The sequence below is a fragment of the Danio rerio genome, chromosome 4 (assembly GCF_049306965.1).
Source record: "Danio rerio strain Tuebingen ecotype United States chromosome 4, GRCz12tu, whole genome shotgun sequence".
In the NCBI taxonomy this organism is placed as follows: domain Eukaryota; kingdom Metazoa; phylum Chordata; class Actinopteri; order Cypriniformes; family Danionidae; genus Danio; species Danio rerio.
The window spans coordinates 75,250,001-75,268,517 of NC_133179.1; the positions used below are offsets into that span (position 1 = coordinate 75,250,001).

At 40.5% G+C, this 18,517-nt stretch overlaps 5 protein-coding genes across 10 annotated transcripts in view; 1 reads left to right on the forward strand and 4 right to left on the reverse strand.

Annotated features, from left to right (window-relative positions):
• LOC137487271 (uncharacterized) overlaps positions 1 to 18,517 on the forward strand; it is a 98,951-nt gene that overhangs the window by 42,269 nt on the left and 38,165 nt on the right. The window lies entirely within an intron of this gene.
• On the reverse strand, positions 1,544 to 3,851 carry si:dkey-172k15.19. Its single transcript, XM_002661864.8, has 3 exons — positions 3,749 to 3,851; positions 3,597 to 3,652; positions 1,544 to 3,431 (listed from the first exon to the last, which is right to left on the reverse strand). The coding sequence occupies exons 1-3, from the start codon at positions 3,766 to 3,768 to the stop codon at positions 1,609 to 1,611; spliced, it is 1,899 nt and encodes a 632-aa protein (XP_002661910.3). The 5' UTR covers positions 3,769 to 3,851; the 3' UTR covers positions 1,544 to 1,608.
• zgc:173770 lies at positions 5,625 to 8,619 on the reverse strand. 2 transcript variants are annotated; one of them, XM_073945493.1, is made up of 4 exons: positions 8,517 to 8,619; positions 8,365 to 8,420; positions 7,067 to 8,088; positions 5,637 to 6,889 (listed from the first exon to the last, which is right to left on the reverse strand). In XM_073945493.1, exons 1-4 carry the CDS (start codon positions 8,534 to 8,536, stop codon positions 5,702 to 5,704), a joined length of 2,286 nt encoding a protein of 761 aa, XP_073801594.1. In that variant the 5' UTR covers positions 8,537 to 8,619; the 3' UTR covers positions 5,637 to 5,701.
• Positions 10,399 to 13,386, reverse strand: LOC131384668 (uncharacterized). Of its 2 annotated transcripts, NM_001423501.1 has the most exon segments (4): positions 10,399 to 11,668; positions 11,846 to 12,853; positions 13,132 to 13,187; positions 13,284 to 13,384. In NM_001423501.1, coding segments are annotated over 4 exon segments (2,289 nt in total). In that variant the 5' UTR covers positions 13,304 to 13,384; the 3' UTR covers positions 10,399 to 10,463.
• On the reverse strand, positions 15,200 to 17,248 carry LOC141381803 (uncharacterized). 4 transcript variants are annotated; one of them, XM_073948412.1, is made up of 2 exons: positions 16,435 to 17,248; positions 15,200 to 16,080 (listed from the first exon to the last, which is right to left on the reverse strand). In XM_073948412.1, exons 1-2 carry the CDS (start codon positions 17,011 to 17,013, stop codon positions 15,265 to 15,267), a joined length of 1,395 nt encoding a protein of 464 aa, XP_073804513.1. In that variant the 5' UTR covers positions 17,014 to 17,248; the 3' UTR covers positions 15,200 to 15,264. The 4 variants fall into 4 exon arrangements, with proteins under 4 accessions (XP_073804513.1, XP_073804512.1, XP_073804511.1 ...); XM_073948411.1 differs by having other exon boundaries at positions 15,200 to 15,990; positions 16,168 to 17,248; XM_073948410.1 differs by having other exon boundaries at positions 15,200 to 15,558; positions 15,733 to 17,248.

The window sequence follows — 18,517 nt, forward strand, 5'->3', positions numbered from 1 at the left end:
CCCTAACTTTACCCTAATTACCCTAGTGAAGCCTTTACATGCCACTTTAAGCTGAACACTAGTGTCTTGAAGAATATCTAGTCTAATATTATTCACTGTCATCATGACATAAATAAATCAGTTATTAGAGATGAGTTATTAACACTGTTATGATTAGAAATGTGTTGGAGAAATCTGCTCTCCGTAAACAGAAATTGGGAGAAATAAACAGGGAGTGAATAATTCTGACCTCAACTGCATATAAAACTATAATAGCTTAGTTTAAATGCACTTTTGTAAATAAATAAATAAATAGTTTAAGCACTTTGACAAAAATGTAGGAAGTATTTTTGTAGTATCAGAAAGTGCCATAATAATAACCATCCAACAAGCTAATTTAGCAAAAATTTGCGTTTAAAATGTCACTAAAAAATGAGCATAGAATCACCAAGAGGCGACCCTCTAGTGCACTTTGGGAAACAGCCACTAGATGGCGAGCGGGCATTTTGGAATGAAAACTCCAATAGAACAGCAGCATATTATATGTCTGTAACTAAACTATTAAAAGTGCTGATGATTGTGATGGTAAGTGTTGTAGTGTCATCTTTCAGGTTGTATCTCAGCTTTAATGCACTTTTTAAATAAATAAATAAAACAAAGCAGCTGCTTGCCATCGCGACAGCAGTTAGATCCAATGGACGGCCGCTCCCTTTCACTCCAAAATGGTGGAATCGCGAGGCTGGCCGCTGCTGTTGAAATGGAGCGTTCCATTGAGCGTCGCCTTTTGGTCATAGGCTCTTTGCTAAAATGCATTTGAACCTCAAATAACTGCAAATTATTTGAAGCAAATAAAAAGAACTACTCCTTTTAATAGGTTGGCTACAGGCCTGAAAAGTCAGTGTCTCCATCCACCCTTTTTAATGTGCATTTTGCTTCACACCATAGAAAACGTTTAATGGAAACGCTCAGATCTGCACACAACTGAGGAGAAACTCCTTATCTTTATAAGAAAAAAATTAAAAATTTTCATTGTTATCATTGTTAAATGTCAAAGTAAACTAATGAACAATGCGAGTTAAGGATAGCTGATCGACTAATGTCATCTTGCTATTTAAAAACTGCTATTAGCTCTTTTAAAAATGTTAGATAAATAGTCATCTTGACTTAACCTTGAAATTAAGTGCCTTTAAATACAGTAAGAGTCAAAGATGCAAATTTGATGTATTATATTAAATGTCACACCAACATTTTATTCCTCAACTTCTGATTTGACTGCTTTGTAAGTTTTAAAGTAGAGAAACTTTAATTTTTCCCCAAGAGCAGGAATGCTGTTAGGAACATGTGAGAGAAAAAAAAAATTAATAATAATAAAAAATTCTGTAGTATGACAGTCTCATACTCAAACCACACTTGTTTACTATTAAACCTGTAGGTCCAAGTCAAATAAGTGTCACTTGCTAAACTAAATACAATTTAGTGGATTACCTTGTAAGGTCAGTTTGCTACATACTGACAACAACTAAATTTCTCACACCCAAAAATAACTCATACATGCATAGGAAACTTGACTTCAAAATTTTATTAAAATCAGTTTAGGACGATTGCATCATACAGCAGTTGAACAGTTTCCTAACCCTTGACAGAGTAATAACGTTTCAGGGTAGAAAAGCTGCTGGAAGGATTGGAAGTGTCACCAGTTAAGGTCTGGAGGACAGAGGATCCTGTAGAAGACCCATCTTTGGCATTTTGAGGCTGGATTAGTCCACCGTATGTGGTGCTTCCTTGCAAAGTGTAAGGAGCAGAGGAACCGGTCTGAGAGCCGTAGACAGCAGTAATCGACTTAGAACTTGGCCCAGCTAACTGACTAGTAAAAACTTGGGGCAATGATACAGATGCATATGGGGTTGAGGATCCTGAAAAAACCTGGCTTGGTGAATCTTGACCCTGGAGTAGTTCTTGCAAAGTGAAAGGGGATCCAGTCTGGGTGGTATAAACAGAGGTAACCGGTTTTGAACTTGGCACTTTCATCGACTGACTTGTAACACTTTGGGGCAATGATACAGCTACATATGGGGTTGAAGGTACTGAAACAACCTGGCTTGGTGAACCTTTACCCTGAAGTAGACTTTGCAGAGTGAAGGGAGCAAAAGAACCAGTCGTAGTGCCATAGACAGAAGTAACCTGCTTTGAACTTGGCACAGGTGTCAACTGACTAGCAACAACTTGGGGCAATGATACGGAGATGCATGGGGTTGAAGATCCATAAACAACCTGGCTTGTTTGTTCTTGACCCTCAAGTAGTTCTTGCAAAGTTAAAGGGGCAGGGGATCCTGTCTGGGAGGTATAGACGGAGGTAACCTGCTCTGTACTTGGCACAGGTGTCAACTTACTAGTAACAACTTTGGGCATTGAAACAGCTACATATGGGGTTGAAGGTACTGAAACAATCTGGCTTGTTGAACCTTTACCCTGGAGTAGTCTTTGCAAAGTGAAGGGAGCAGAAGAACCACTCGAAGTGCCGTAGACAGAAGTAACCTGCTTTGAACTTGGCACAGGCATCAACTGACTAGTAAAAGCTTGGGGCAATGATACGGATACGTATGGGGTTGAAGATTTATAAACAACCTGGCTTGTTGAATCTTGACCCTGGAGTAGTTCTTGCAAAGTTAAAGGAGCAGAGGATCCTGTCTGGGTGGTATAGACAGAGGTAACCTGCTTTGAACTTGGCACAGGTGTCAGACTAGTAACAACTTGGGGTGTTGATACAGCTACATATGGGGTTGAAGGTACTGAAACAACCTGGCTTGTTGAACCTTTACCCTGGAGCAGCTCTTGCAAAGTGAAAGGGGCAAAGGGTCCGGTCTGGGTGCCATAGACAGAGGTAACTTCCTTTGAACTTGGTCCAGCTATCAGCTGACTAGTAACATATTTGGGCAATGATATGGTTGCATATGGGGATGAAGACCCTGGAGCAAACGGACTTGTACCTTGGGTAGTCACACCATAGGTGGCACTTTGAGAAACTGAACTAGACAGACCAGGGGAGCTCTGGTCATTAGTGGACTGGCCAGAAACTGCAGTCTTGGAAACAAAGCCGCCACTTCCCCCTTGTGCAAAGACAATTGGTCCAGAACCACTTGTAGTGGTGGATCCAGACGAGCCCTGAAGTGACACTACACCACTCATCCCAGATTGATCCACAGGCTGAGTAGCTGAAGAGGGGGTATTTGGAGGTAGAGCTTGGGGTGTGGAGTCAGAACTGCTGGAAACACCACCTTTAACAACCTGAAGCAGATTAAACTTGGGGTTGTTTTTCGGCAAACGAGAGACCACTTCTTCAAGCAAAACCCCAGTCACTGGGGCTTCTGGCACAGAAGACTGGACCACAAGAGGCAAGAAAGCATTGTCAGATGGCTGACCCCACCACTGGCCAGCATTTGGATAAGTTGAATCTAGAGAACCCACACACAAAAAAAAAAAAGTTAAAGCAAAATAATTAGAAAAGGGAAGGATTGAAGAATTTCAGTTTGAGGGGAACAATCACTTAAAGTGCCCATCACAATCTAAGAGTTGATTTAAAAATGAAAAAAAAATAAAAAAATCCATCAACTACTCACATGCAAAACCAGGGGCATTCTTCCAAAACTGCAGGAAGACTACTAACAAGAGTAACCTACAGGTAGAAAGAGAGAGCATCAATACATTGATCATTTTCAAGAACTCAACATTTGTTGAACCAAACACACACAGTGCAGCTGGATAAACTCACCTTTTCCACCCTTGATCCATGGCTTAATAAAACCAAGCAACAAAACCAAACTCTGATCGCTTATGATTCCAAATCCCCATAAACAAGCCACAGATCCAAGCATGCGCAGTGCTGGAGGTAAGTGTGTTTTATAGGCCTTCAGCCACTCAATGAAGTCACTCATTACAGGAACACTGTTCACCTGGGGAAATCTCTGGCTGTTGAAAGATAATTGATGAATGTTTTGTGAAGACTCTGACTCCCTCTGCTGTTTAAACATTGTAAAGCAGCTAATCCCAGCCTTTCACTGTTTATTATGTTCAGTTAATGTCAATTCGTTATTTTATAGTTTTTTATTGCCTAATATATCAATTTAGCTGGATTGTACATTGTATTGTATATTTGTTTACTAGTATTCTGATTATCCTTCATTTGCCCACAACAAACTGTATGAACTGTGTTGTTACATGTTTTATATAGTTTTCATTTAATACATATCACTTGATATTGCATTCTTTGCACTAAAATACCAACACGATCTCACAGCAATTCGTAACTTTTTGATTTAGTGGTTAATTTGTAAGAATTCGTACGATCTAATTCACACTATTTAGTACGATTTGCTCATCACCCAATGACGGTTGGGGTTCCATGCCTCCTTTTTAAAATCGTACATTTTCATACAACTCAACTTCGTACAAATTCATACGAATTAGCCACTAAACTGACAAAACGTAAAATACTTACGTTTTCTTGTGAGATCAGGCTGAAATTAGACATTTGTAGACAAGTGTAAAGTAATCTAACAGTATATGGCAAAAGACGAAAAGTCTATTGATCATTTCTTTAGACACAGTTAAAGAAAGGGTACTAAAGCAACGCTGTTTGTGCCGTGCTCTTCCATTATCTTAGACTTTGGTGCGTCAACCTACTCAGTCGCTTAACTTAAGAAATTGTGATTCACACTGATGAGAGCCGTCTTATAGAACATTTTCTCTGTTAAATATACAGTGAAAAGATTGCAATAAGTACCAATCCATTAATCTATAATCTTAGCACTTCTAAAATAAAGAGACAGGTTGTTTTGTAATGCACACTAGTAGCCCAAATCACTTGCTCTAAAGTGTAAACTCCGTCTGGCCTTTACCAGACTGTTTGTCACGCTGAACCACACACATAAAACAAGTGTAGCTTAACAATTCATACTACATTGGCAATCATGATACACTAACTGAATCACGTTAAACAATTCCCTTTTGTTTTTACATTTAATTTGTAAAGGAACTGTATTTTCCCAAAAAATAGCTAGAATATACTGGATTAACAATTCAGTGAGTAGTACATCATGGCTAAAGGATCTTCAGGAAATAAGTTCAGTGAACTTTATTTTTTGCAGTAGCAGGTTTTTGAAACAGAACAAGTGATTCATTGTGGGACAAAAACCTCTATAGGTTCTTTAATACTCAGTATTTTGGTCATTTACATCATGCAGTTAAGAACACGTTGTATTTTGAATGGTCAAAAGTCTCAATATACTTTAAAAACACCTTCCTTCTGTAAACAGTTGTAGGCACAAGCAGTTTTTGGAATCACATGTTGCTTACTCAGTTGCCATATTGAAACAAAGGGGTGAAATAAGTCAAGTTTTAAAGTAGAGAAACCCAAATGTTTTCCCCAAGTGAAAGATCGCTGTTAAGTGTACCAGGCAAAAATAAATAAATTATGTAGAATGACAGTCTCATACTCAAACCACACTTGTTTACTATTAAACCTTTAGGTCCAAGTCAAACGAGTGTCACTTGCTAAACTAAATACAATTTAGTGGATTACCTTGTAAGGTCAGTTTGCAACATACTGGCAACAACTAAACTTCCCACACCCAAAAATAACTCATACATGCATAGGAAACTTGACTTCAAAATTTTATTAAAATCAGTTTAGGACGATTGCATCATACAGCAGTTGAACAGTTTCCTAACCCTTGACAGAGTAATAACGTTTCAGGGTAGAAAAGCTGCTGGAAGGATTAGAAATGTCACCGGTTGAGGTCTGGAGGACAGAGGATCCTGTAGAAGACCCATCTTTGGCATTTTGAGGCTGGATTAGTCCACCATAAGTGGTGCTTCCATGCAAAGTGTAAGGAGCAGAGGAACCGGTCTGAGAGCCGTAGACAGCAGTAATTGACTTAGAACTTGGCCCAGCTAACTGACTAGTAAAAACTTGGGGCATTGATACAGATGCATATGGGGTTGAGGATCCTGAAAAAACCTGGCTTGTTGAATCTTGACCCTGGAGTAGTTCTCGCATAGCAAAAGGGGCAGAGGATCCTGTCTGGGTGGAATAGACTGAGGTAACCTGCTTTGAACTTGGCACAGGTGTCAGACTAGTAACAACTTTGGGCAATGATACGGATCCGTACGGGGTTGAAGATTCATAAACAACCTGGCTTGTTGAATCTTGACCCTGGAGTAGTTCTTGCAAAGTGAAAGGGGCAGAGGATCCAGTCTGGGTTGTATAGACAGAGGTAACCGGTTTTGAACTTGGCACGGTCATCGACTGACTTGTAACACTTTGGGGCAATGATACAGCTACATATGGGGTTGAAGGTACTGAAATAACCTGGCTTGTTGAACCTTTACCCTGGAGTAGTTTTTGCAAAGTGAAGGGAGCAGAAGAACCAGTCATAGTGCCATAGACAGAGGTAACCGGCTTCGAATTTGGCACTGGTGTCAACTGACTAGTTACTTGGGGCAATGATACAGCTACATATGGGGTTGATCCTGAAACTAACTGATCTGTGGTATCTACAGTCTGGATCAGACCGTCATATGTGGTACTTTCTTGCAAAGTTAAAGGTGCAAAGGATCCGGTCTGGGTGCCATAGACAGAGGTAACTTGCTTAGAACTTGGCACAGATGTCAACTGACTAGCAACAACTTGGGGCAAGGATACGGAGATGTATGGGGTTGAAGATCCATAAACAACCTGGCTTGTTTGATCTTGACCCTCGAGTAGTTCTTGCAAAGTGAAAGGGGCAGGGGAACCCGTCTGGGTGGTGTAGACAGTAGTAACCTGCTTTGAACTTGGCACAGGTGTCAACAGACTAGTAACAACTTGGGGTGTTGATACAGTTACATATGGGGTTGAAGGTACTGAAACAACCTGGCTTGTTGAAACTTTACCCTGGAGTAGCTCTTGCAAAGTGAAAGGGGCAGAGGATCCTGTCTGGGTGGTATAGACTGAGGTAACCTGCTTTGAACTTGGCACAGGTGTTAACTGACTAGTAACAACTTTGGGCATTGATACAGCTACATATGGGGTTGAAGGTACTGAAACAACCTGGCTTGTTGAACCTTTACCCTGGAGTAGTCTTTGCAGAGTGAAGGGAGCAGAAGAACCACTCGGAGTGCCATAGACAGAAGTAACCTGCTTTGAACTTGGCACTGGTGTCAACGAACTAGTAACAACTTGGGGCAATGATACAGATACGTATGGGGTTGAAGATTCATAAACAACCTGGCTTGTTGAATCTTGACCCTGGAGTAGTTCTTGCAAAGTGAAAGGAGCAGGGGATCCTGTCTGGGTGGTATAGACAGAGGTAACCTGCTTTGTACTTGGTGCAGGTGTCAATTGACTAGTTACTTGGGGCATTGATACAGCTACATATGGGGTTGAAGATCCTAAAACTAACGGACTTTTGGTATCTGGAGTCTGGATTCTTCCATCATATGTGGTACTTGCTTGCAAAGTGAAAGGGGCAGAGGGTCCGGTCTGGGTGCCATAGACAGAGGTAACTTGCTTTGAACTTGGTCCAGCTGTCAGCTGGCTAGTAACATATTTGGGCAACGATATGGTTGCATATGGGGATGAAGACCCTGGAGCAAACGGACTTGTACCTTGGGTAGTTACACCATAGGTGGCACTTTGAGAAACTGAACTAGACAGACCAGGGGAGCTCTGGTCATTAGTGGACTGGCCAGAAACTGCAGTCTTGGAAGCAAAGCCACCACTTCCCCCTTGTGCAAAGACAATTTGTCCAGAACCACTTGTAGTGGTGGATCCAGAGGAGCCCTGAAGTGACACTACACCACTCATCCCAGATTGATCCACAGGCTGAGTAGCTGAAGAGGGGGTATTTGGAGGCAGAGCTTGGGGTGTGGAGTCAGAACTGCTGGAAACACCACCTTTAACAACCTGAAGCAGATTAAACTTGGGGTTGTTTTTCGGCAAACGAGAGACCACTTCTTCAAGCAAAACCCCAGTCACTGGGGCTTCTGGCACAGAAGACTGGACCACAAGAGGCAAGAAAGCGTTGTCAGATGGCTGACCCCACCACTGGCCAGCATTTGGATAAGTTGAATCTAGAGAACACACACAAAAAAAGGGGTGGAAGTTAAAGACTAAACCGTCAAGTTCCATAGAAAAAAAAAACCTATTTTAAATCCAATGGTTAAAAGATCCCCTATTTTACAGACAATTTGGATTAAGACGGAATAATTTGAAAAGGATTAAAGAACTTCAGTTTGAGGTGAATGATCACTTTAAATGCCTTCAAACATCTTGAAAATCCACAATCTAAGAGTTGATAAAGGGTTCACGTATGAGAAGAGAAATACATACAAACAGCAACTACTTACATGCAAAACCAGGAGCATTCTTCCAAAATTGCAGGAAGACTACTAGCAAGAGTAACCTACAGGTAGAAAGAGAGAGCATCAATACATTGATCATTTTCAAGAACTCAACATTTGTTGAACCAAACACACACAGTGCAGCTCGATAAACTCACCTTTTCCACCCTTGATCCATGACTTAATAAAACCAAGCAACAAAACCAAACTCTGATCGCTTATGATTCCAAATCCCCATAAACAAGCCACAGATCCAAGCATGCACAGTGTTGGAGGTAAGTGTGTTTTATAGGCCTTCAGCCACTCAATGAAGTCACTCATTACAGGAACACTGTTCACCTGGGGAAATCTCTGGCTGTTGAAAGATAATTGATGAATGTTTTGTGAAGACTCTGACCCCCTCTGCTGTTTAAACATTGTAAAGCAGCTAGTCCCAGCCTTTCACTGTTTATTATGTTCAGTTAATAAGTCAATTCGTTATTTTTATAGAGATTTTATTGCCTAATATATCAATATAGCTGGATTGTACATTGTATTGTGTATGTTTGTTTACTAGTATTCTAATTATCCTTCATTTGCCCACAACAAACCGTATGAACTGAGTTGTTACATGTTTTATATAGTTTTCATTTAATACATATCACTTGATATTGCATTCTTGGCACTAAAATACCAACACGATCTCACAGCAATTCGTTGCTTTTTGATTTAGTGGTTAATTTGTAAGAATTTGTACCATCTAATTCACACTATTTACTACGATTTGCTCATCACCCAATGACGGTTGGGGTTCCATGCTTCCTTTTTAAAATCGTACATTTTCATACAACTCAACTTCGTACAAATTCATACGAATTAGCCACTAAACTGACAAAACGTAAAATACTTGTGTTTCTTCGTGAGATCAGGCTGAAATTAGACATTTGTAGACAAGTGTAAAGTAATCTAACAGTATATGGCAAAAGACGAAAAGTCTATTGATCATTTCTTTAGACACAGTTAAAGAAAGGGTACTAAAGCAACGCTGTTTGTGCCGTGCTCTTCCATTATCTTAGACTTTGGTGCGGCAACCTGCTCAGTCGCTTAACTTAAGAAATTGTGATTCACACTGATGAGAGTCGTCTTATAGAACATTTTCTCTGTTAAATATACAGTGAAAAGATTGCAATAAGTACCAATCCATTAATCTATAATCTTAGCACTTCTAAAATAAAGAGACAGGTTGTTTTGTAATACACACTAGTAGACCAGATCTCTTGCTCTAAAGTGTAAACTCTGTCTGGCCTTTACCAGACTGTGTCACACTGAGCCACACACATAAAACAAGTGTAGCTTAACAATTCATACTACATTGGCAATCATGATACATTACCTGAATCACGTTAAACAATTCCCATTTGTTTTTACATTTAATTTGTAAAGGAACTATTTTCCCAAAAAATAACTAGAATATACTGGATTAACAATTCAGTGAGTACTACATCATGGCTAAAGGATCTTCAGGAAATAAGTTCAGTGAACTTTTTTTACAGTAGCAGGTTTTTGAAACAGAACAAGTGATTCTTTATGGGACAAAAACCTTTATAGGTTCTCTAATACTCAGTATTTTTGTCATTTACATCATGCAGTTAAGAACACGTTGTATTTTGAATGGTCAAAAGTCTCAATATACTTTAAAAACACCTTCCTTCTGTAAACAGTTGTAGGCACAAGCAGTTTTGGAAACACATGTTGTTAACTCATTTGCCATATTGAAACAAAGGGGTGAAATAAGTCAAGTTTTAAAGTAGAAAAACCCAAATGTTTTCCCCAAGTGAAAGATCGCTGTTAAGTGTACCAGGCAAAAAATAAAAATTCTGTAGAATGACAGTCTCATACTCAAACCACACTTGTTTACTATTAAACCTGTAGGTCCAAGTCAAATAAGTGTCACTTGCTAAACTAAATACAATTTAGTGGATTACCTTGTAAGGTCAGTTTGCTACATACTGACAACTAAACTTCCCACACCCAAAAAAAACTCATACATGCATAGGAAACTTGACTTCAAAGTTTTAATAAAATCAGTTTAGGACGATTGCAACATACAGCAGTTGAACAGTTTCCTAACCCTTGACAGAGTAATAACGTTTCAGGGTAGAAAAGCTGCTGGAAGGATTAGAAATGTCACCAGTTGAGGTCTGGAGGACAGAGGATCCTGTAGAAGACCCATCTTTGGCATTTTGAGGCTGGATTAGTCCACCATATGTGGTGCTTCCTTGCAAAGTGTAAGGAGCAGAGGAACCGGTCTGAGAGCCGTAGACAGCAGTAATCGACTTAGAACTTGGCCCAGCTAACTGACTAGTAAAAACTTGGGGCATTGACACAGATGCATATGGGGTTGAGGATCCTGAAGAAACCTGGCTTGTTGAATCTTGACCCTGGAGTAGTTCTCGCATAGCGAAAGGGGCAGAGGATCCTGTCTGGGTGGAATAGACTGAGGTAACCTGCTTTGAACTTGGCACAGGTGTCAGACTACTAACAACTTTGGGCAATGATACGGATCCGTACGGGGTTGAAGATCCATAAACAACCTGGCTTGTTGAATCTTGACCCTGGAGTAGTTCTTGCAAAGTGAAAGGGGCAGAGGATCCAGTCTGGGTGGTATAGACAGAGGTAACCGGTTTTGAACTTGGCACGGTCATCGACTGACTTGTAACACTTTGGGGCAATGATACAGCAACATATGGGGTTGAAGGTACTGAAATAACCTGGCTTGTTGAACCCTTACCCTGGAGTAGTTTTTGCAAAGTGAAGGGAGCAGAAGAACCAGTCATAGTGCCATAGACAGAGGTAACCTGCTTCGAATTTGGCACAGGTGTTAACTGACTAGCAACAACTTTGGGCATTGATACAGCTACATATGGGGTTGATCCTGAAACTAACTGATCTGTGGTATCTACAGTCTGGATCAGACCATCATATGTGGTACTTTCTTGCAAAGTTAAAGGTGCAAAGGATCCGGTCTGGGTGCCATAGACAGAGGTAATTTGCTTAGAACTTGGCACAGATGTCAACTGACTAGCAACAACTTGGGGCAACGATACTGAGATGTATGGGGTTGAAGATCCATAAACAACCTGGCTTGTTTGATCTTGACCCTCGAGTAATTCTTGCAAAGTGAAAGGGGCAGGGGAACCTGTCTGGGTGGTGTAGACAGTAGTAACCTGCTTTGAACTTGGCACAGGTGTTAACTGACTAGTAACAACTTGGGGTGTTGATACAGTTACATATGGGGTTGAAGGTACTGAAACAACCTGGCTTGTTGAAACTTTACCCTGGAGTAGCTCTTGCAAAGTGAAAGGGGCAGGGGATCCTGTCTGGGTGGTATAGACTGAGGTAACCTGCTTTGAACTTGGCACAGGTGTTAACTGACTAGTAACAACTTTGGGCATTGATACAGCTACATATGGGGTTGAAGGTACTGAAACAACCTGGCTTGTTGGACCTTTACCCTGGAGTAGTCTTTGCAGAGTGAAGGGAGCAGAAGAACCACTCGGAGTGCCATAGACAGAAGTAACCTGCTTTGAACTTGGCACTGGTGTCAACGAACTAGTAACAACTTGGGGCAATGATACAGATACGTATGGGGTTGAAGATTCATAAACAACATGGCTTGTTGAATCTTGACCCTGGAGTAGTTCTTGCAAAGTGAAAGGGGCAGAGGATCCTGTCTGGGTGGTATAGACAGAGGTAACCTGCTTTGTACTTGGTGCAGGTGTCAATTGACTAGTTACTTGGGGCAATGATACAGCTACATATGGGGTTGAAGATCCTAAAACTAACGGACTTGTGGTATCTGGAGTCTGGATTCTTCCATCATATGTGGTACTTGCTTGCAAAGTGAAAGGGGCAGAGGATCCAGTCTGGGTGCCATAGACAGAGGTAACTTGCTTTGAACTTGGTCCAGCTGTCAGCTGGCTAGTAACATATTTGGGCAACGATATGGTTGCATATGGGGATGAAGACCCTGGAGCAAACGGACTTGTACCTTGGGTAGTTACACCATAGGTGGTACTTTGAGAAACTGAACTAGACAGACCAGGGGAGCTCTGGTCATTAGTGGACTGGCCAGAAACTGCAGTCTTGGAAGCAAAGCCGCCACTTCCCCCTTGTGCAAAGACAATTTGTCCAGAACCACTTGTAGTGGTGGATCCAGAAGAGCCCTGAAGTGACACTACACCACTCATCCCAGATTGATCCACAGACTGAGTAGCTGAAGAGGGGGTATTTGGAGGCAGAGCTTGGGGTGTGGAGTCAGAACTGCTGGAAACACCACCTTTAACAACCTGAAGCAGATTAAACTTGGGGTTGTTTTTCGGCAAACGAGAGACCACTTCTTCAAGCAAAACCTCAGTCACTGGGGCTTCTGGCACAGAAGACTGGACCACAAGAGGCAAGAAAGCATTGTCAGATGGCTGACCCCACCACTGGCCAGCATTTGGATAAGTTGAATCTAGAGAACACACAAAAAAAAGGGGTGGAAGTTAAAGACTATACCGTCAAGTTCCATAGAAAAAAAAAAAAACCTATATAAAATCCAATGGTTAAAAGGTCCCCTATTTTACAGACAATTTGGATTAAGACGGAATAATTTGAAAAGGATTAAAGAACTTCAGTTTGAGGTGAACGATCACTTTAAGTGCCTTCAAACATCTTGAAAATCCACAATCTAAGAGTTGATAAAGGGTTCACATATGAGAGGAAGAATACATACAAACAGCAACTACTCACATGCAAAACCAGGAGCATTCTTCCAAAATTGCAGGAAGACTACTAGCAAGAGTAACCTACAGGTAGAAAGAGACAGCATCAATACATTGATCATTTTCAGGAACTCAACATTTGTTAAACCAAACACACACAGTGCAGCTGGATAAACTCACTTTTTCCACCCTTGATCCATGGCTTAATAAAACCAAGCAACAAAACCAAACTCTGATCGCTTATGATTCCAAATCCCCATAAACAAGCCACAGATCCAAGCCTGCACAGTGTTGGAGGTAAGTGTGTTTTATAGGCCTTCAGCCACTCAATGAAGTCACTCATTACAGGAACACTGTTCACCTGGGGAAATCTCTGGCTGTTGAAAGATAATTGATGAATGTTTTGTGAAGACTCTGACCCCCTCTGCTGTTTAAACATTGTAAAGCAGCTAATCCCAGCCTTTCACTGTTTATTATGTTCAGTTAATAAGTCAATTCGTTATTTTTATAGAGTTTTTTATTGCCTAATATATCAATTTAGCTGGATTGTACATTGTATTGTATATTTGTTTACTAGTATTCTGATTATCCTTCATTTGCCCACAACAAACCGTATGAACTGTGTTGTTGCATGTTTTATATAGTTTTCATTCAATAAATATCACTTGATATTGCATTCTTTGCACTAAAATACCAACACGATCTCACAGCAATTCGTAACTTTTCATACGATCTAATTCACACTATTTAGTACGATTTGCTCATCACCCAATGACGGTTGGGGTTAGGTGTCATGCCTCCTTTTTAAAATCGTACATTTTCATACAACTCAACTTCATACAAATTCATACGAATTAGCCACTAAACTGACAAAACGTAAAATACTTACGTTTCCTTGTGAGATCAGGCTGAAATCGCACATTTGTAGACAAGTGTAAAGTAATCTAACAGTACATGACGAAAGAAGAAATGTCTATTGATCATTTATTTAGACACAATTTAAAAAAGGGTACTAAAGCAATGCTGTTTGTGCTGTGCTCTTCCATTATCTTAGACTTTGATGCGTCAACCTATTCAGTCGCTTAATTTAAGAAATTGTGATTCACACTGATGAGAGTCGTCTTATTTTGACATTCTTATTTAGACTTCTTAAAGAACATTTTTTCTGTTAAATATACAGTGAAAAGATTGCAATAAGTAACAATCCATACAATCCATTATTCCATAATCTTAGCACTTCTAAAATAAAGAGACTGGTTGTTTTGTATTACACACTAGTAGCCCAAATCACTTGATCTAAAGTGTAAACTCTGTCTGGCCTTTACCCGACTGTTTGTCACACATAAAAACATCCACACAGCAGTGTAGCGAAACAATTCATACTACAATGGCTTTAACTACGTTTACAATGATGATACACTAACTGAATCACGTTAAACAATTCCCTTTTGTTTTTACATTTAATTTGTAAAGGACCTGTATTTTCCCAAAAAATAACTAAAATATACTGGATTAATAATACAGTGAGTAGTACATCATGACTAAAGGATCTTCAGGAAATAAGTTCAGTGAACTTTTTTTTACAGTAGCAGGTTTTTGAAACCGAACAAGTGATTCATTACGGGACAAAAACTTCTTTAGGTTCTCTAATATTCAGTATTTTTGTCATTTACATGCAGTTAAGAACACGTTGTATTTTGAATGGTCAAACGTCTCAATATACTTTAAAAACACCTTCCTTCTGTAAACAGTTGTAGGCACAAGCAGTTTTTGGAAACGCATGTTGTCAACTCGGTTGCCATATTGAAACAAAGGGGTGAAATAAGTCAAGTTTTAAAGTAGAAAAACCCAAATGTTTTCCCCAAGTGAAAGATCGCTGTTAAGTGTACCAGGCAAAAAAAAATAAATTCTGTAGAATGACAGTCTCATACTCAAACCACACTTGTTTACTATTAAACCTTTAGGTCCAAGTCAAATAAGTGTCACTTGCTAAACTAAATACAATTTAGTGGATTACCTTGTAAGGTCAGTTTGCTACATACAGACAACAACTAAACTTCCCACACCCAAAAATAACTCATACATGCATAGGAAACTTGACTTCAAAGTTTTATTAAAATCAGTTTAGGACGATTGCAACATACAGCAGTTGAACAGTTTCCTAACCCTTGACAGAGTAATAACGTTTCAGGGTAGAAAAGCTGCTGGAAGGATTAGAAATGTCACCGGTTGAGGTCTGGAGGACAGAGGATCCTGTAGAAGGCCCATCTTTGGCATTTTGAGGCTGGATTAGTCCACCATATGTGGTGCTTCCTTGCAAAGTGTAAGGAGCAGAGGAACCGGTCTGAGAGCCGTAGACAGCAGTAATCGACTTAGAACTTGGCCCAGCTAACTGACTAGTAAAAACTTGGGGCAATGATACAGATGCATATGGGGCTGAGGATCCTGAAAAAACCTGGCTTGTTGAATCTTGACCCTGGAGTAGTTCTCGCATAGCGAAAGGGGCAGGGGATCCTGTCTGGGTGGAATAGACGGAGGTAACCTGCTTTGAACTTGGCACAGGTGTCAGACTACTAACAACTTTGGGCAATGATACGGATCCGTACGGGGTTGAAGATTCATAAACAACCTGGCTTGTTGAATCTTGACCCTGGAGTAGTTCTTGCAAAGTGAAAGGGGATCCAGTCTGGGTGGTATAGACAGAGGTAACCGGTTTTGAACTTGGCACTGTCATCGACTGACTTGTAACACTTTGGGGCAATGATACAGCTACATATGGGGTTGAAGGTACTGAAACAACCTGGCTTGTTGAACCTTTACCCTGGAGTAGTTTTTGCAGAGTGAAGGGAGCAAAAGAACCAGTTGGAGTGCCATAGACAGAGACAACCTGCTTCGAATTTGGCACTGGTGTCAACTGACTAGCAACAACTTGGGGCAATGATACGGAGATGTATGGGGTTGAAGATCCATAAACAACCTGGCTTGTTGGATCTTGACCCTCAAGTAGTTCTTGCAAAGTGAAAGGGGCAGAGGATCCTGTCTGGGTGGTATAGACAGAGGTAACCTGCTTTGAACTTGGCACAGGTGTTAACTGACTAGTAACAACTTGGGGCAATGATACTGATACATATGGGGTTGAAGGTACTGAATCAACCTGGCTTGTTGAACCTTTACCCTGGAGTAGTCTTTGCAGAGTGAAGGGAGCAGAAAAACCACTCGGAGTGCCATAGACAGAAGTAACCTGCTTTGAACTTGGCACTGGCATCAACGAACTAGTAACAACTTGGGGCAATGATACAGATACGTATGGGATTGAAGATTCATAAACAACCTGGCTTGTTGAATCTTGACCCTGGAGTAGTTCTTGCAAAGTGAAAGGGGCAGGGGATCCTGTCTGGGTGGTATGGACAGAGGTAACCTGCTTTGTACTTGGTGCAGGTGTCAATTGACTAGTTACTTGGGGCAATGATACAGCTACATATGGGGTTGAAGATCCTAAAACTAACGGACTTGTGGTACCTGGAGTCTGGATTCTTCCATCATATGTGGTACTTGCTTGCAAAGTGAAAGGGGCAGAGGATCCAGTCTGGGTGCCATAGACAGAGGTAACTTGCTTTGAACTTGGTCCAGCTGTCAGCTGGCTAGTAACATATTTGGGCAACGATATGGTTGCATATGGGGATGAAGACCCTGGAGCAAACAGACTTGTACCTTGGGTAGTTACACCATAGGTGGCACTTTGAGAAACTGAACTAGACAGACCAGGGGAGCTCTGGTCATTAGTGGACTGGCCAGAAACTGCAGTCTTGGAAGCAAAGCCGCCACTTCCCCCTTGTGCAAAGACAATTGGTCCAGAACCACTTGTAGTGGTGGATCCAGACGAGCCCTGAAGTGACACTCCACCACTCATCCCAGATTGATCCACAGGCTGAGTAGCTGAAGAGGGGGTATTTGGAGGCAGAGCTTGGGGTGTGAAGTCAGAACTGCTGGAAACACCACCTTTAACAACCTGAAGCAGATTAAACTTGGGGTTGTTTTTCGGCAAACGAGAGACCACTTCTTCAAGCAAAACCCCAGTCACTGGGGCTTCTGGCGCAGAAGACTGGACCACAAGAGGCAAGAAAGCGTTGTCAGATGGCTGACCCCACCACTGGCCAGCATTTGGATAAGTTGAATCTAGAGAACACACAAAAAAAAAAAAAGGGGTGGAAGTTAAAGACTATACCGTCAAGTTCCATAGAAAAAAAAAAAAACCTATATTAAATCCAATGGTTAAAAGATCCCCTATTTTACAGACAATTTGGATTAAGACGGAATAATTTGAAAAGGATTAAAGAACTTCAGTTTGAGGTGAACGATCACTTTAAGTGCCTTCAAACATCTTGAAAATCCACAATCTAAGAGTTAAAGGGTTCACGTATGAGAAGAGAAATACATACAAACAGCAACTACTTACATGCAAAACCAGGGGCCTTTCACTGTTTATTATGTTCAGTTAATAAGTCAATTCGTTATTTTAAAGAGTTTTTTATTGCCTAATATTTAAATTTAGCTGGATTGTACATTGTATTGTGTATGTTTGTTTACTAGTATTCTGATTATCCTTCATTTGCCCACAACAAACCGTATGAACTGTGTTGTTACATGTTTTATATAGTTTTCATTTAATACATATCACTTGATATTGCATTCTTGGCACCAAATACATTCTAATAAACAACCATAAATTAGCATTGCAATCTCACGGCAATTCGTAACTTTTTTATTTAGTGGCTGAAGCTGCGGTCACACTAGAGTTTGATAATGTGAAATTTTGTCATGCAGCGCTGCGAAAAGGGTCGGGAATAAACAAGATTATTAGACATTTTTAAAAGTGAGCGATTGCTCCATGTTAGAAATTTCTGTCCAGAGAGGTCATTTTTTATTCCTCAATTGGTCTCACGCAGTCTAGTGTTGCGATTTCGCAGGTCAGAGTTCGCCAAGCTTGAAACTCTGCGAAACTTAACGCATGACCCTGCGTTTCCTCTCTGACGCATTGGCGTCCGTATGAATGGAAGTCTATTGGAGGAAAAGCCCAGTGTGACCGCAGATTAATTTGTATGAATTTGTTCGATCTAATTCGTACAACTTAGTACGATTTGCTCATCACCCAATGACGGTTGGGGTTAGGTGCCATGCCTTCTTTTTAAAATCGTACATTTTCGTACAACTCGACTTCGTACAAATTCATACGAATTAGATTACTAAACTGACAAAACATAAAATGCTTGCGTTTCTTCGTGAGATCAGGCTGAAATTACACATTTGTAGACAAGTGTAAATTTGATTACTGTCATGAATAAGAATAAATTACACCACATCAATGTTTATTTCATGAAGCAAGATTTCACGTACATATCTTTATAGTTTTCATA

What these genes read in the sequence shown, in the direction of transcription:
- si:dkey-172k15.19 (XM_002661864.8), bottom strand. Translation starts at nt 3,768, where the DNA reads ATGGATCAAGGGTGGAAAAG. An exon ending in ATGGATCAAGGGTGGAAAAG is followed by an intron (nt 3,653 to 3,748) that starts GTGAGTTTATCC and finishes TTCTACCTGTAG; the next exon opens with GTTACTCTTGTTAGTAGTCT. An exon ending in GAATGCCCCTGGTTTTGCAT is followed by an intron (nt 3,432 to 3,596) that starts GTGAGTAGTTGA and finishes TGGGTTCTCTAG; the next exon opens with ATTCAACTTATCCAAATGCT.
- zgc:173770 (XM_073945493.1), bottom strand. Translation starts at nt 8,536, where the DNA reads ATGGATCAAGGGTGGAAAAG. An exon ending in GAATGCTCCTGGTTTTGCAT is followed by an intron (nt 8,089 to 8,364) that starts GTAAGTAGTTGC and finishes TGTGTTCTCTAG; the next exon opens with ATTCAACTTATCCAAATGCT. An exon ending in GTAAAGGTTCAACAAGCCAG is followed by an intron (nt 6,890 to 7,066) that starts GTTGTTTCAGTA and finishes TCAACAAGCCAG; the next exon opens with GTTGTTTCAGTACCTTCAAC.
- LOC131384668 (XM_073945519.1), bottom strand. Translation starts at nt 13,303, where the DNA reads ATGGATCAAGGGTGGAAAAA. An exon ending in ATGGATCAAGGGTGGAAAAA is followed by an intron (nt 13,188 to 13,283) that starts GTGAGTTTATCC and finishes TTCTACCTGTAG; the next exon opens with GTTACTCTTGCTAGTAGTCT. An exon ending in GAATGCTCCTGGTTTTGCAT is followed by an intron (nt 12,854 to 13,131) that starts GTGAGTAGTTGC and finishes TGTGTTCTCTAG; the next exon opens with ATTCAACTTATCCAAATGCT.
- LOC141381803 (XM_073948409.1), bottom strand. Translation starts at nt 17,013, where the DNA reads ATGAGTGGTGGAGTGTCACTTCAGGGCTCGTCTGGATCCACCACTACA.